Below are 15,957 nucleotides of genomic sequence, written 5' to 3' on the forward strand. Positions count from 1 at the left end.
ACATAAAATCCGTGTGTTTGTATGTGTAAAATTGTTTCCTTTTTATCATTTTTGTATTGTATTTGCTAAATGATGTATCAGGATAGCTTCCAATCAATACATGACTACATTCAGAAAAACTCCTTCAGCTTATGTGAACTAGATCTCGATCTGGCACACTGGAGATCTTGGTCCTTAAGTCATTAAGAGACAGAACGTGAGAGAAAAACAGCTGGAAGTGTCATTGAGGACTCAGAGAAGACTATTAGTCCAGTCCAGGTCCAGTCCTGGCCTGGGAGGTTAGAAGGACCAGACAATTGATGGGAAAAATCAGGGTGAGGGTGAGAGCTGGAGCTCTTAGAGAGGAGGAGGAGGACAGCTGGGGCTGTGTGGACGGTGATTGTCATAGGGTAGATGGTCAATATGGGATGAAGGTGGGTTATCAGTCATTAAACACCGGGGCTGGGGGGGTTTGGGGAGACAGGTGAGTGAGAGGGCAGTCAAAACCTTGTAGAAGGGATAGAGCAGCAGAGACTATCTGAAGCTCTGCCTAACGACTGACATTTTTATGGCTTGCTGCCAGGGCAAGAATATTGTCGAGGGTTTTAGTAAGTGGGTGGGATGCTAAAAAGCTTCTTTCTTAGAAAAGGGGAAGGAGGATGTTAACTGTACTGAACTTCGTTGTCTTGAATTCTGGAAAAGCAGGGATGCTGTTTACTATTTTCTAAAGGGAAGGACCAAGAGCAGTGGGGAGTTCTTCCTAGCATGCAAAAGGAAGTCAGTGCATGAGGTCTTCCTGACACTGCTAGATTGAATATATATCTAAATACAACTTTTGGGTGTATTTACTAGGAAAAACAAATCTTTCCAAAACATGCATTAAGAGTTTAATAGATTCTAACCCCTCATATTGCTTCACTCTCAAGAGTTAAATCTGTTGCAAATTGATATTTCTTTTTACAAAAAACATCTGGGTCATGATATGAAAAACATTCAAAAATAGAAAGCATCTTTTTCAGGATCCCATAACTGTCTGGTGATTTGATCCTGCCTGTCTGCCTTTTTTTTCCAAATTTTCCAAAATAATTTCACTTTTGGTCTGAGATGAAAACTTGAAAAATGTCACTAAAAGTAATAATGATAATAAAAATGTTGGGAGCTATGAAGAGGTGAGAACACCAGCTGAGAGTGAAATGCCCCCTGTGGCCATGGGAGGCCACAGCTTGTATTTTTGTGTCTCGGAGATCTGTTCCACTGTATAGCAATGACTAATAGTCTACTTTTCCTTCCTTTAGAGCTTTTTTCTTTTTTTAATTGTAATCTGGTCTTTCAAAAATGTTGCTTTTTCTTCCTTTCCAGGCTTATTCTCATACTTCACGTTGACATATAGAGAATGTCCGTAAACAGAACAAGTGCCTGAGAAATACTTTTTCTCCCAAGTGAGGTGACAGAGTGTTCCCAGCACTCTGGGACCACAGTAAAAAAATGATATTTAGCAAGAAGGAGATATTTTGTCCTGCAAAAATTTCCCGGGTTTTCCAAAGCTTGGTTTTCTGTTTGGGGACAAAACAGAGAGCTTTCCAAGTTTGTAATGAAAAACGAAGGCAGGCAAACAAGGGATTCTCTCACAGCGGTCTGGTGGCTGGGATGTTCATGCTGGGTGTGGGGGTTCCAGGTCAGAGTCATGGCTGTGTCATTCCTTCGCATCCCACATGTTACTGCCTGTTCCAGGGTGGATCAGTCTCTCCTCCCAGAGCTGCTCTGTTTCCTCTGGTCACTGGGAAAGGTGCTTGAACCTGGTGAATGCTTTATTCACCAGATACCACTTCAGGTCAGTCAATGCCGGACTATTTCTGCAAAGTGGAATAGCTCCAGCATAGCTGCCTCTTTCTTCCTCCCTACTTCCACAATTGTTAGGACTTTGTGTGCAGTTTAAGCTGACCTAGCTGCTCAATTCCACTTTTCACTTGACTCCCTGAGGCAGATTTCTACCTCCTACCGTTCACATTTGTCTCATTCTTGGTGAGCAGGTTTGGGCAGCTAAACTGGTGGAAAATTATTCTTTCTTTCTTTTTTTTTTTTTTTTTTTTTTGGTAGAGCTAGCTTTGTGTGTGTCTGGATTGTCTCACTACAGGGTGAGCTCAATGCAGGTGCCAGCACAGTGGAGGTGGCAGACGTGCAGATGGATGGCAGGACCATGGCAGTGCCACCATGGATTATTTTACACTGCTGCGGAACTGCAGGCTCAGGCAGAAGTTCCTGCTCCACCTAATCTTAACCATCTGGGTAGGAGTTTGGAGGAGGTTTTCTTTTCTCACTCACTGTGTCAACAATGAATTTGATCCAGAGCCTAAAAAGCTTTTCCCATATCATCAAAGTCAGTAAAATTGCATGAGCACAAATCAGTTTTCTGACCGAAATTCCTGTATTTCATCTTAAAATTCCCTGTCTAGTTGTAGGGGAAAAGAAAGAATCTGACTACTAGTACGACATACATTAAAGCAACTAGTTAAAAATCCTCACGCTACGCAGGTGGTGCTGTGTACCCTGTGCTCTTGTTGGTGACAGAAGTCATGCAATGCCATGACAGACGAAAGCCCAGTTTTCTCTCAGGAATTCTTAGGATCCCCAAGCACACAGGCACTGGAATGATCCTCATGGCCACCATTAGATGTCCGTGCTCCGGTGACATGGAACATGACCAGGGTTCAGCTCCCTGTGGGCAAAGGAGAGTGGGTTTGGGCTTGCATATGTTCTGCAAAGAAGGGGTTCATGTGGTTTGCAGACCATTCCCAGCTTCACTGTACTGCTGTTGGGAAAGATGTTAAATGTTGACTGATCTGGTCTATGGTTGCATTAAAAATGTGATAATTGGTGCAAGTTTATAAATAATTTATTACAGTTATCTCATTTAAGTTATGTTTGGGGGATGAATTTCCAATCTTGGCTTGTATTTTCAGGCACTAGTAATTTTGAAAAGTGATTAATCATTTGAATTAAGATTTCTTAGGTGCATCTAAAGTCAAAAGCAATCCTTAGAATAAAGCTGTGCAAAAAGCTTGTTTTCAAGTGACGCTGAAATGCATTTTTTTAATGTTCTCTTATAGCAGTTTTTAGAAATTAGACCTCCTCTTCCAGAAACTAAAAAGAGAAGAGGCAGTCCAGCAGATCTTATTCGAGAAAAATTCTGCAAACCCTTCTAGTCAGTGGGAGTTTCACACCAAGAAAGGCCACGAGATGAGGTAAGAAGCCCTGTTTTAATCTGAGCTAACCAAATCTGTGGAGAAGTGTGAAGTTAGTAATAGATCTGGATAATGTTATACCTAGTCAAGGATATTTTCATACTTCAGGTTCATTCAGGTTCTCTCTGTTCATGTGTGGTTTTTAGCAGTGTTTTTGACAATGGATGTGTCTGTACAATTTTTATTCTTTTTTTTTTTTTTTTTACTTTTTAGTGGGAGATAAGTGGAACTCCTCATCCCTAATATTTTTAGATCCTAAAGGCCAAGAGCACATCTGTTCTCCTGAACCTCCTTAAGCTTTCATCAAAATACCTTAATTATATCTGTTGGGGCTGGAAACCTTACCGATAACTAAAAATGTTCAGAACTTCCTATTATAAGATCCTTACCTTGCAGTGCTTCTAACCTTTTGATGCTCATAATCATCAGGGTTGCATTTTTACTTACTGATCATCTACCATAGGTTATTTTTTATATATTAGAAAGAATTAATTTCTTAGGTTTAGGAAAACAGTATTGGATCCCTATTAAAGGAAAACAAAAATCTTGTTCTATCCTTTGAGAAGCTTTGATTTCTGTTGGAATTGAAATTTGGGGGTGGCCAGGGCTTTGTTTTTGCCACACTTATGAAAATCCATAGAAATTACAGGCCCTTTTTCATTCTCTGCAATACACACAGAGTTAGATTTTAGCATCTAAAATCCCTGAGCTGCTGCCCATGGAGAGAATGTATGCCCTGCTCAGGGCTGAGAGAAACATTTCTGATATTGCAGCTGTAAAAACTGCCTGGCCCAGTTCTAGGCACTATGAATAAAGGCCATTTCTGCCTTTCTCTCAGTGATCCTTGTGCTGGGTCCAGGCAGCGCGATGAGAAAACCACTTGACTCAAAAACAGAGGGAGCAAGACTCAAGCATGGAGAGGGAGGGGTCTACTTCTGGACCAGGAGACTGCTATGAAGAGAGGAACTCATCCACAGCTGGGTGCTTCAGGAAATGGTGAGTTGGAAAAGGCTGTAAAAAGTAGCACTGGAGCTAGGAGGAGGGGTGGGAGATTGATTGTATGAGGAGCCAAAGGGTGAAGAGCCTGGCGAACGGCAGGACACTCAGATGTGAGCTACAGGAGGGAAGAGAGAAGAATAATGTGTCTGGGAAACAATAGGCTGAGGAAATCGTGTGGGGAATTAAAGTGGAAGCTGATAGAAAAGGAGTGAAACAAAGAGATTGGTTGAGGACTTGAAGGTCAGGGTATGTCCAGATTGAAGCAGATCAGATTGGGAGAGCTGGAGGGCAAAGCCTAGACCTTGCTGGGTAATGAAACCATGACTGGGCTGAAAAACCTGGGAAGCAGAGACTGGGTGGAATATGTGGGCAGACTGGGATTGGGATCTCCATTGGCTCCATGCTGGAAGGATACTTAATTAGACTTGTGCATGGTATTGCTTACTATTCTATATGATCATGTGAAATATGAGATTTTTACAGTAATAACATTGTAATATTGTGGCTATTTTTACTGAAAATTTATTAGTTTTTAAGATTCTTCTCCCTGCAAATACTGTCGCTCTTAGACTTTTTAAGATTCAGATTGTACAGAAACAGGGATAGGAAAAAATTCTCTCCTGCTCTCTCTTTTTCTAAAAGAGTGAAAAAATGCTGTAGTGTGACAAAATATAAAGGTTTGGTCAACATGCATTTGCACCAGCTATTCCTGACTTCACTACTTACAAACTGAAGCACCATTGGCAGCATAGAGAAGAGGAGACTATAAAAAAATTATTTCATAAGCAGAAAGAAACCGCTCAAGTATGGTATAGGACCTTTTGCAATACAGGTGCCAGTCTCTCTAGAGGCTTTCCCCGCTTTTTCTGGTTAAATCAGGCTATAAAAGCAGTGCCCTCTGCTGCCCAGGACAAACAGTGCTGTGCTCGGGAATGCTAACCCAAATTCACACAAGCACCCTTCAAAGTGCTATGCTATTTTACATGCGTACTGTTTCTTTCTAATACACGTGTTTGCGTGAATGCAAACAAGTTAGATTCCCTCTTGCAGCTGAAGGTGACTATTTGTATTCACTGTTGTAGTGCTTCTATTCTTTGAGCTCAGATCAAATGTAATTGAATGATTTTTAGATGATCCTCATTTCTCTGAACTGGAGGTTTCATAACCAGCCTAAAGAAATAGTTTGCTCTGCACTGGTAGACCAATGACCTTGCAGTGAGCTTTGCAACATGAAATTTCACACTGAGTTTCTCTTCCACTGTATCTAGTGGCCCATAATAAAGATGTATCATTTTTGGAAACTGACTTGGTGGGAAATGGTAGGTAAGTAATACAGTCATGCTGCTAAAATATCTGTATTGTATTAGAAATGAAGAGAAGTCAACATCCTATTAGCTGGTAATACAGGGTAGAAAGTGATTAGTGAATCTCCTTTCTAGGGTTTGAAATGACTAATTTTCTGGTCTCTGTGGGAGCTGCTTTCAGCTGAGGCTGACAGTTGTGGATGGACACCCTGGGTGGATGTTTTCCTGTGATGGCTTTATATGATCTCAGTCTGCACTACTGCTGCCACTCTGAAGCTGGAAGGACTGATCACAGTGGGAAAGAGCAGCTTTTGTTGAGTTCAGTTCCTTCCAGGTCTTTGGCTCTGGTTACTCTGAAAAAGAGAAGTTGCGCTAGAAGCTCAGCACTGAAATGTTCAGGGCAAGTCAGCCAAGTTGTCGGGAGGCAGCTCATCATGCAAGGGGTTTGGATCTTTGTACAGTGCGAAAGACCAGGCGGGAGCCACGTGATCTTGTGGAGAATTCTAGAGTGCTTAGGGGGAGCTGGGGATCACATAGGAGAAGGGTAACAGGAAAAAAAAATATTTGAGAATAGTTAGGCATTAAAGCGCTCTTAAGTATCTTATGGAGGGTGTATGGCAGATTTTGGAACACCAGCAATAATGTTTGAGGTCATCTTGTTTTCAGACCAATGTTCTGAGATCAATGAACTACTCTACTATTCTCAGAGCTTTGAATAACACATAGATTCAAGTCACCGGTAGGCTTGAAGGAGCCTATGGTGCTTTTCCTTAATCAGAGTGTTAAAGAATAGATCCTATCTGAGTACAATTCAGATAATTATTCCTTTTCCTGAGCTGTTTATTATGTTCCCCAGTCATGTTTACTTCTTGTCCTAAATTATGTAGCATGGCTATATGTGAAGTGACGTCCCTACCTTTTAAGAACCAATTTGTGTCAGACCTGCTGGTTATCTTCAAGCAAGGAGAAGGGATTGTGCTTGCCTGTTATGTAGTTGCTATAGGATGCTGCTGAATGTGAAGCGATGCCGCACTGTTGCTCCACCTGCCTTCAGGACTGTAGTGATTCACCCCTGAGCACCCCATGGACCTTCCCAGTGCTGGTCAGGGGTGACTGTACTGTCTTTTCTGCAGAACTGCTAGCTTCTGCTTGCAGAAGAACTCATAGCTGACAGATGCCAGCTTTATTTTTTTGAGGAGAGATTAAATGCAATTCTTGAGACCAGTGATAATAATTTAGATACCTTATCTACACAACGGCCTGTTTTCCCCATAGAAGGGGGAGAAGAGTGATTATTGCAAATAATGGCAATATCTTTAGGCTCTTGCAGGCTTTTCACAATGCAGATTTCTAGTGGTTCTCTTAGAAATTACAGCCGATCATTTGGTGAAGGGAGGAGGAGGACATGGACTCAGTTTGAGCTGGAACTCTGGTCTCATTTTCTGCCCAATTTCTCTGCTCAGTTGCAAGAGATGATGCCACTCAGCAGCACTGCCTCCTTTTAGCAGACACATGACTTGGAACCTGTACTGACCTGTCAAGTGCTGTGCACAGCAGCGTCTTTGATAAAACTGACTCCCAGCACAGGCTCATTGTTTCCAGCTTCAGGGAGAATCTGAATTTGCACGTTTCAGAGCTGCCTAAGTGGCGATGTCAGGATGTCAGAGACTGACAGTGATGATTATACCACAAGGGGAGGAAGACAGATGGGTTTGACATTGCAGCAGACTGTAACTGTCTACTTTCATATGCTCAGTTCAATGCCAAAGGGCAATCGATTTTAGCCAGGGCAATTAATTTAGCCAAACTTGGCATTTTGGCTAAAATTTTTTTTACTGGAGTCCTTTTCATAGGAAAAGGTGCCTGGAAAGGCACTATACATTATACCAACACAGCTGGGCTCAGCAATTAGGACCATACAGTGCAGTATAATGCATGCACCTTTGGAGTGCAAGTATTTAGCACTTTCAGCTTGATTTTCCACAGTACAAGTAGGGACTATGTCTAGTTATACACACAAGAGATGAGGAGCTGGAGAGGGTGGTTGGGAGAATACCTCACTCATATATTTGAAAATGAAAGGCTAGGTAGCTGCTCCTCTCTCTGCTTGGCTGCAGCAGCAAGAGAGCAGGGGTGAGGGTAAATTTATGGGATGTGTGTAAATTTATTTGTGAGATGAGGGCCTTTTTCTGGACCTAGGTCGTTGAGGGATTTAAACCAAAAAGGGCTACCTCACTGAAAGCCTCAGTTGTCTATCAGTTCTTCAAGGTAAACAGCAAACAGAAAGTCAGGATATTTTTAGAAAGCATCTTCGTAGCTACTTCTTCAGCTATAAAATCCTGTTTTCCATGGGGGGTTGTGTAACAGGCTTCAGGAGAGCCCTCTGGGAAGGCCGAGAATGGGATCACCCTTATACTGACATGTTCAACAAGGAAATGCCCACAGGCTTTCCCTATTCTCTCAACAAGCTGTTTAAGGCAGTCTGCTCACTTTGCTTATGCCACTGCGTGATCCTACATCACATTCCCCTTTTTTCAGTCTTCCCCACTGTCGTCTTCTTCCCCCTTCTCCTTCCCTGTCTTCCCCAAACTCATGCTGATAAGACCCTTTACACCACGATGCTAGTACTCTACAGTATATATCATTAAGACTGAAAACAGCGCTACAAGTCAAAGTGAGAAGGCATGGATCAGAGCTATAGCTTAGTCCAGCTGTCATTCCCAAGACCAGCGTTCTTGCTCTGACACCACTCTGACTATATTCTTCAGCAGAGGCACGCGTGTGCACTTCCTTACCTTTGGAGCCATAGTTCGTCTAAAATTGTCTTATCAGAGTTTACTGGAGATGGCGATCCCTTATGAGATAAAACATTCAGAGGCTCTTTGACGGGTTCATTGTTTTTGAGTGAACCTGTGACATAAGAGAAAGCCAAGAGGGTGTTAAAGCAGTCATTTTCTTAAGGGTCATCTTTATTTTTACTGTAGGCAATGGTTTGCTTACAGCAAAGGCAAGAGGAAGATCGCAGCTGTCACCAAAGACAGCTACATTTTAGCTTGGTTTTTCAAACAAGATTGAGGTGTCATCAGCTTGCATAGTGCAAGATTGTACAGCCTTTGCCACAGCTGCAGATGCAATTGAGAAAAGGTGTATATCTACCTTCAGATATGCAATATCAGTCCTTATGTATGGGAGTAGCACTCTCACCACTGAAAATTAGGTCCCAACATTAGTGATTTTCAGTGCAATTCTTTAAGCAGAAAAGGTTTAGCAGTGTGTGCCTGTGCATGCCAATATTTGGTTTCCCAAGTCAGGGCTTCGTTACTGCTCTGCTTTCAGGCACACAGTAGATGTTCAGTTTACTGGATAAATCAAGGCTAGATTTGGGTGAGACAGGAGCTTTACTTTTAATTGCTTCTCCAATTTCCCTCAGATGAACCTCTGATCCTTTCACAGGGAGCCAAAGTTGTATTAAGTCCATGGCTTGCTACTGCAGTACTTGGCAAGAGAGGATGCATCTCACTTTTCAAATGAAACCTCCTGTTGTTTGAGGCTTGTTGATAAATGGCCTTGTTGTTTTTTATTAGAAATATTTTGGTCTAAGTCATAATTCTGTTTGCATTTCAAACTGGTGACCGCACAGGCAGGTCAATGCTCTGACTGAAGCTGGGTTCTGACACACCCTTTTAATCAATGCTACGGATTTTCTGACGGAAAGGGTGAAATCCAGACTTTTAAAACTCCCTAAAACAGTGCCAAGGGCTTATGAAACGCTAGTTTGAGTTATTCTCTTTGCCTTTTGCATAGTTTAAACATTTTATCCTTCTGTCAGAGGAGATTGCTTAAAAAAACAAACTCTTTTTCCAGTTAAAGGAAAACATCTATTATGTTTTACAGCTCCTAGGCTATAAGCCAAAGCTAGGCTGGTGCAAAGGGTGCCTATATAAAAGCTTTTCTCTCTGCTGGATTTACATTCTTTTGCATTATTTTTCTTGCTCTCATTTCTTGAGTCTTTTATTTTCCCCATGTTGTATCCTACTCTGTATTTTCCTGTGTATCTTTCCCTCTCTTCTTTCCTTCCCCTCTCCTCCCCCCCTGCCCCCCAGTCATTCCCTAAGCAAAAATGAGAACTGGTTAACATTTGAGCTTGAGTCAGACTCTTGGATAGCTGCTGTTCAAATGGGTTTGAAGTCAAGATAAAATAGCTCACCCATCCCTTGCTTCCATGCACGTCAGCAAATGCTGTCAGAAGAAGTTCTTGCTACAAGTGAGGCTGGTGTAGAAGCACCTGCTGTCCAGTTTCAGGGAGAGGGGATGGAATCAGTGGAGTAGAGGGAGAGGGTAGAAGAGCTGCTTATACAATCCTAGCTGAAGTTAAAAGCTGTAGCTCTGAATTGGACTTGCTTTGGTCATATTGGAGAAAGAGCTATTGCTCCTAGCCCAGGTCCTGCTGTACAGACTGGAGAAAAGAAACGTCGTTCCCAGTGTGTTCTGCTGAACAATTGCAGATATGGAAGAAAAAGCCCTGTTTGGAACAGATCCTGTTTCAGCAGTGGTAACACAGGGAGGGGCGTGTGGGAGAGAAGCGCAGGTCAGCTTCTGTGGATGCTCTAATGAGCTGCTAAGAGAGAAGCCCTTCTTTCAGCTTGTCCTTCCTCAATGACACTGGCTAGACAGGAGGGATGTCCTCCTGTGCTGTTGTCCTGATGCTGTGACACTGCAGATATATGAAGAAGGTGCGTCTTTCTGTGCTGGTCCTGCTGCAGTGGCACCAGCAGGTAACGGGAGAGGGCCTCCTCAGCAGTGGTCTGGATGCTGTGACGCTTGGGTGGCAGGAGAGAGGGCCAGTCTCGTCTCTGCTTGCTCTGCAGCAGCGCTCTGGGAAGGCGGTGAGAGAACAGTTCTGCTTTGGTCCTGCTGCTGCACTGGCAGGGTGGAGAGCAGCTCTGCTCTGGCATAGGCGACGCTCAGTTTATCCACAAACCTCATTGACAACAGTAGCAGAATATTAAACAGGAGCTCTTTGCTCTGCTGCTGTTTGGAAACTTGGAGAAGGGAGGGAACTTTCCTTCTGTCTGTGCCACAGGGTTGAATGGGCTTTTATACTGCTGAAATAGCGTGGCTCCCTTGGCGAGGCAGGCAGGAGACACCTATTTTCCTGGGGACGTTTCCCAGACCTCCTTTATTTTGGAGTGGAGGATGTCTGTTCTTTGTTTTCTTAGAGAGCTTGGTCTGCTTTCAGGGGCTGAAGTGTGGTACTTTACTACTGCATAACAAAGCAATAGCTTTTGGTGGCTTGCATAGTACTCAAACATCAAGAGTAGTGTTGTATCGTTTTGACTCATGCAGCTAGCCAAAGTTCAGAGTCCAGCACATTGTTTCTGTTAGATTATAATCTGAAGATAGGATAGGTATCTTCTCTGTGATTCCTTTTATTTACAAGGAGTTATAAAATTCAGTTTCTCTAAACACCTGGGAGATGAAGCAAGTGGCATTTTCTGCATTCACAGTCCCAGGTCTCTGATTTAGTGTTCCAGTTTTTTCTTGCAACCCTGTTTCCAGTGCTTCTGAGTGTGTTGCAATAGCTCCTTTTCTGTCTCTCTCTTCAGCTTCTCCTATCTTTCTCTTGTTTCTTTCACAGACAGCTGCTCAGCCAAGGTGCCAGCTCAGTGAAAGCCTGGCCTTGCAGTCATGCTCTGTACTGTTCATACTCAGAGAAAGCCAACTCGTTCCATTTCTACTGAAGCCATGGCTGAGTGCATGTATGTTCTGAATGGTGTTCCTGTTATTTCAGCCTCCTGGTTCAAAGGGAGCTTAGGTGTTTCTTACAACTGTATTCGATGCAAGGTAGCAGCAACTGCATTTTCAGAGAAATCTTGCTCCCTCTCATAACGGTCCATTGCAGTTTCCACAGGCTTGGTCCCTAAATGTACTGCTCTGTTTTTGCTGACTGTTTCCTCTATACGCTTCTATAGCTCAGCTTGCCATACAGTATAGATCTCACTATTTTTGAATATGTCCTTTCTATATGCTGAAGAAGTTCCTACTTCGTTGACAGCTTCATGTCTTTCCCTGTTTAAATTATTTTTCTCTTAGAGAGCAGAGGGGTGGCAGAGCAGAGTCCCGCATTTGTTTAGATTCTCCACCATGAACCATATTCAAACATCCAACATCCATTTTACATTTCCAAGCTGAGCAAAGAAGGATGGCACCCATCTGCCAGCTGTGCCATAGGGCAGGGGTGTTCTGTAATGTGCTGACCACTGAGCTGCTTTCTACCTTCCCTGTCCCTTTTCTAATCTCATCAACTCCTGTAGTTCCTAATCTCACTGGAAAAGGAAGCATAACACTGTTTGGGTCAGTACTCACCTGTAGCACGCCCCATATGCATTGCTTCTCTCGAAGTCTTTCTTTTCTCTCTGCTTGGCAGCCTCATGGACCGGTAGTACCTGGAATTTCTTTGAATGGCAATGTAATGTGTGTGTGAGTCCTTCTCGGGGGTCACCGGGTTAGCACCTTCTGACTCTTCCTCGCCTTCAGAGACTGAACTTAACTTTCTCAGTACCTGCTGAGAAAGGCCCTGCTGGAGCCCACCAGTGGAGAGCCTGCCAGCGGCTTCTCTCCGGTGCCCATCCATGGCTTCCAGATCTTGTCTCTATGGCAACTGAGATGATGGATCAGCAACAGAGCAGCAGAAGACAGGTAGCCTCCACAACTCCGTCAGCTTTATCTGAATTAGAGCTGGAGACGGACAAACCAAACACAGCAAAATAGGAAAAGAGAGGACAAAGTCCTGGTTAGTTCAGAGGCTACAGTGCATTATCTGTTTAGGATAATGGCGACTTTCCAGGAATTTTTGTCTGAGATCATCACTTTACAAGCCCTATTCTAATGTCCTGAACATTGCTTTGACGTCCTCATGGTTGTCCTGCCATGACACATGGCAGTGCTACATTACAGGAAAAATGACTGTATTTGCTGAGTTGATGACCACTCCCTTTTCTCATTTGTGAGCAGTAGATTACTAGTTGATTTAGAGTGGATACAGGTAATGGCTGTGTCCTTGTTTTTAAGGGTGAAAATGTTACGGAATAGAAAGTAAAAGCTGAAGAGAAAGCTCTGTTAATCTATTATCTCTAATAGATGAATTAATGCCTTTTACAGGGCTCGGTGCCTTCTAACACTTATTAAAACACTCACTCCTGCAGCGCAGATAAATGAAGAAAAATCCATAACTGTCGAGAAGTGAAGGTAAAAGCAACAAGGTTATGTAGCAATGGAGAGCGCAGAGACTTGTTTTTGTTTCCCAGAGTTGCCCTCAAGTGCCAATGTACCCCCTCAGTGACACGGAGACTTCAGCACAGGGGTCCTGCTGTCCTGTGTGTCGGTACATGGATTATGCCAGTAATCCCAAACATTTTTAGGAGGCAAATCACTACAACAGCAAAACAGCAGTTGATCCTTCAGCCTTTGCAAGACTGGGTAAAATGTGAGCTGATTACTTAAGCGTTCACTGCTGGCTTTGTCTTGTTGAATTCTTACAGCTGTCAAAGCCTTTCTAAGTACATAACGTGATTTTGTGACTGATGGGGCTATCATGACTAGTAGAAAGACATGCTGTATAGGAAATGCGAATATAAAATTCACAGTTCACTGAGAGAAGGGCATAAAATAGTGCTATGGATTAGTCATTAGATGCTGTTTTGAGAAGTTATATGCATCACTGGTTTGTTATGTTACAGTATATCCAATATACAAGATACTCTAGAAGGAAAGTGTCTCATTTTTTTTTCTGGGTCTTCTGCAATCTCTGTGAACCTGTGTGTGCCACAAACCTTTCCCTTGCTTGCCCTCAGGGTCACTCCAGCTGGCCCTGGGTCATCAGGGACAGTTGGGACATCATCTGTGAATCCTCTGCTTTCCAGAATTTTTGAGGTCCCTATGTTTTATGCTTATAAAGGGATGGTCACCACCTGAAATCATGTGCTGGGCCCGAGTCGTTCTTCTTCCTGGCTCTACAGATGAGAAAATCTGCTTTCTCCTTTCATAACCTGAACCACAGCCTGCAGCTCATAGCTGCTAAATTTGGATCCTGACTTCAGTTCTGCCAAGACTTTTGGACTGTTTGGAACTGGTGGTTGCTCTGGGACTGTTTCCAGTGTTACTGGAAATATATGAAGGACCCATTTGTTGGTTGTGGTGTTAAGTTTGGTTTGTAAATTACTCTGAGGTATAGAGATTCACTAAGCCTGTTTCTGTTTCCGTGGCTCAGTGGAACAGCAACATAAAACCAGCTGCTGTTGGTGACAGCTTGAAAAGAAAGAAGTGGCTATTTCTTTTCCTGTGCCTTTCTTACTGTCCCAGGACTAAAGCCCCAAAGACTTGATCCTTGCAACTGTGATGGAAGCATTTCTGTGAACTGTGGCACAAGTAATAGCACAGGTATAATCCTAACCCTAAACTATAACAATCACTTATTTTTTATTTATTTCTCTTCTATAAACTGTTTTATGCATTGCCACTTGAGGAGATGAACTGGTAACAATCCCCTCTATATCAAAGTTCCTACGTGCTTCAAGTATCCACCCCTTGTCCATGTTACTTCGACTGGGGTAGAGACCTGTCTCTCTTTTGTGGCCTTTGCAATGCTTATATAGTTTGCAATGCTTAGCAAATTGATGCTGTTTTTTTCTTGAAAAATGAGTTAAAGTTTTCACAGGAGCTGGTAACCAGTCGGGAGTAATTTCAAACTCATGTAAATCGCTAAAGGAATCATTAGATAAATAGATGCATGTGCGTGTGGGGGATAGTGCACGCATGCATGGAAAAGACTATTTTCCCCTTTAATTTCCTGGTGAATATGCAAGTACATGAATGTTGTTCAGCTTTTATAAAGATACTTGGTGGAGAAGGAGCCTTCTGCATGGCTAAGTGAAACTCACTCAGCCGAGTTGCCCAACAACGTAACTGTGTGTTCAGTAGCCCTATCAACCCAGTGTTGTTATCTTTGCCAGACACACTTTGTTTGGTCCATCAGAGGAACGAAGGGTGTCCATCCTAAACAGCTGCCTCGCTGTTAGGCTATTAAACAGTCCCTAACAAAATAGGTGTTTGACCAGAAGTGAATGTAGCAGTGGATGAGAGAAAGGAGAGGCAGGGGTGAGGGAGCACTTGTTTATTGTGGTGGTTCTAAACAATATATATATTTTTTTACTTTCTTCAATGAAGATTTCAAGAACAGAATGTATTTCTGAAGACAATGCTTCCAATTCCAAAGCTGATAGTCTATAAAAATATTGAGAAATCATTTACTGATATATCAATCAAATAGTCCTGGCTTTTGCAGTTGCTTTAGGGATGAATTTAAAGGATACATTCAAAATTAGTATTACATTATTCTAGTAGCAGTCAAGGTATTCAGTGATAGAGAATGAATGATTCAAGTAGGTGTGGACTGTAACTATCCCTGTCTGAGTGTTTGTAGTGAATTTTTGAAGAAGGTATTCACCTCTGATAGTGACAGGTAAGTGAGTGTCATATCTTGCATCAGGAGTAACCCATCCCAAGTATATTCACATGCTATCTTGAGATCACATGTCTCACTGCAGCGTCACCACCTACCTGAATGTGCTTTGCAGGCAAACATACTTCCCTGTAGTTCAAGAAGACCAAAGTAGCAGTCTGTAGGGAAAAAGAGAAAGATGACAACAGTAAAACCAACAAGCGATGCACGTACAGCAACACTAGAGATAAGCATTTTGACTCACACATAATTCAGGCTCCAGGAATTTGCCTGTATAGAAATTTTACTTGCTGTGCTAGTTTTGCTTGGGATAGAGTTAGTTTTCTTCATAGGAGCTAGTGTGGGGCTATGTTTTGGATTTGCGCTGAAAACAGTGTTGATAATTCAGGGATGTTTTCTTTACTGCTGAGCAGTGCTTACACAGAGCCAAGGCCTTTTCTGCTTCTCACGCCGCCCCACCAGCAAGTAGGCTGGAGGTGCACAAGGAGTTTGAAGGGAACACAGCTGGGACAGCTGACCCCAACTGACCAAAGTGATATTTCGTACCATATGATGTCATGCTCAGCATGTAAAGCTGGGGGAAGAAGAAGGAAGCGGGGGGGATGTTCGGAGTTAGGGTGTTTGTCTTCCCAAGTAACTGTTATGCGTGATGGAGCCCTGCTTTCCTGGGGATGGCGAACACCTGCCTGCCAATGGGAAGTGGTGAATTAATTGCTTGGTTTGCTTTGCTTGCGCATGTGGCTTTTGCTTTACCTATTAAACTGTCTTTATCTCAACCCACAAGTTTTCTCACTTTTACTCTTCTGAGTCTCTCCCCCATCCCCCCAGGGAAGGGAGTGAGCGAGCGACTATGTAGGGCTTTAGTTGCTGGCTGGGGTTAAACCACAACACTCGCCAATGTTAAAAGAATGGC

The 15,957-nt window shown here is 42.9% G+C and overlaps 2 protein-coding genes across 3 annotated transcripts in view; one reads left to right on the forward strand and one right to left on the reverse strand.

Annotated features, from left to right (window-relative positions):
* Positions 1-15,957, reverse strand: part of NGEF (neuronal guanine nucleotide exchange factor) — a 52,550-nt gene that overhangs the window by 29,070 nt on the left and 7,523 nt on the right. The window contains exons 2-4 of the mRNA XM_075760802.1: positions 15,143-15,202; positions 11,891-12,262; positions 8,320-8,434 (exon numbers count right to left, since the gene is read on the reverse strand). Of these exons, the coding sequence (XP_075616917.1) occupies positions 8,320-8,434; positions 11,891-12,158 (383 nt within the window). The 5' untranslated portion in view covers positions 12,159-12,262; positions 15,143-15,202. The remainder of the gene's footprint in view (positions 1-8,319; positions 8,435-11,890; positions 12,263-15,142; positions 15,203-15,957) is intronic.
* Positions 3,482-15,957, forward strand: part of NEU2 (neuraminidase 2) — a 35,774-nt gene continuing 23,298 nt past the window's right edge. For both annotated transcript variants that reach the window (XM_075760814.1, XM_010306296.2), the window contains exon 1: positions 3,482-4,217. In XM_075760814.1, coding sequence (XP_075616929.1) covers positions 4,135-4,217 — 83 coding nt within the window. In that variant the 5' untranslated portion in view covers positions 3,482-4,134. The remainder of the gene's footprint in view (positions 4,218-15,957) is intronic.

This window comes from Balearica regulorum, chromosome 9 (genome assembly GCF_011004875.1).
Source record: "Balearica regulorum gibbericeps isolate bBalReg1 chromosome 9, bBalReg1.pri, whole genome shotgun sequence".
NCBI classification, from domain to species: domain Eukaryota; kingdom Metazoa; phylum Chordata; class Aves; order Gruiformes; family Gruidae; genus Balearica; species Balearica regulorum.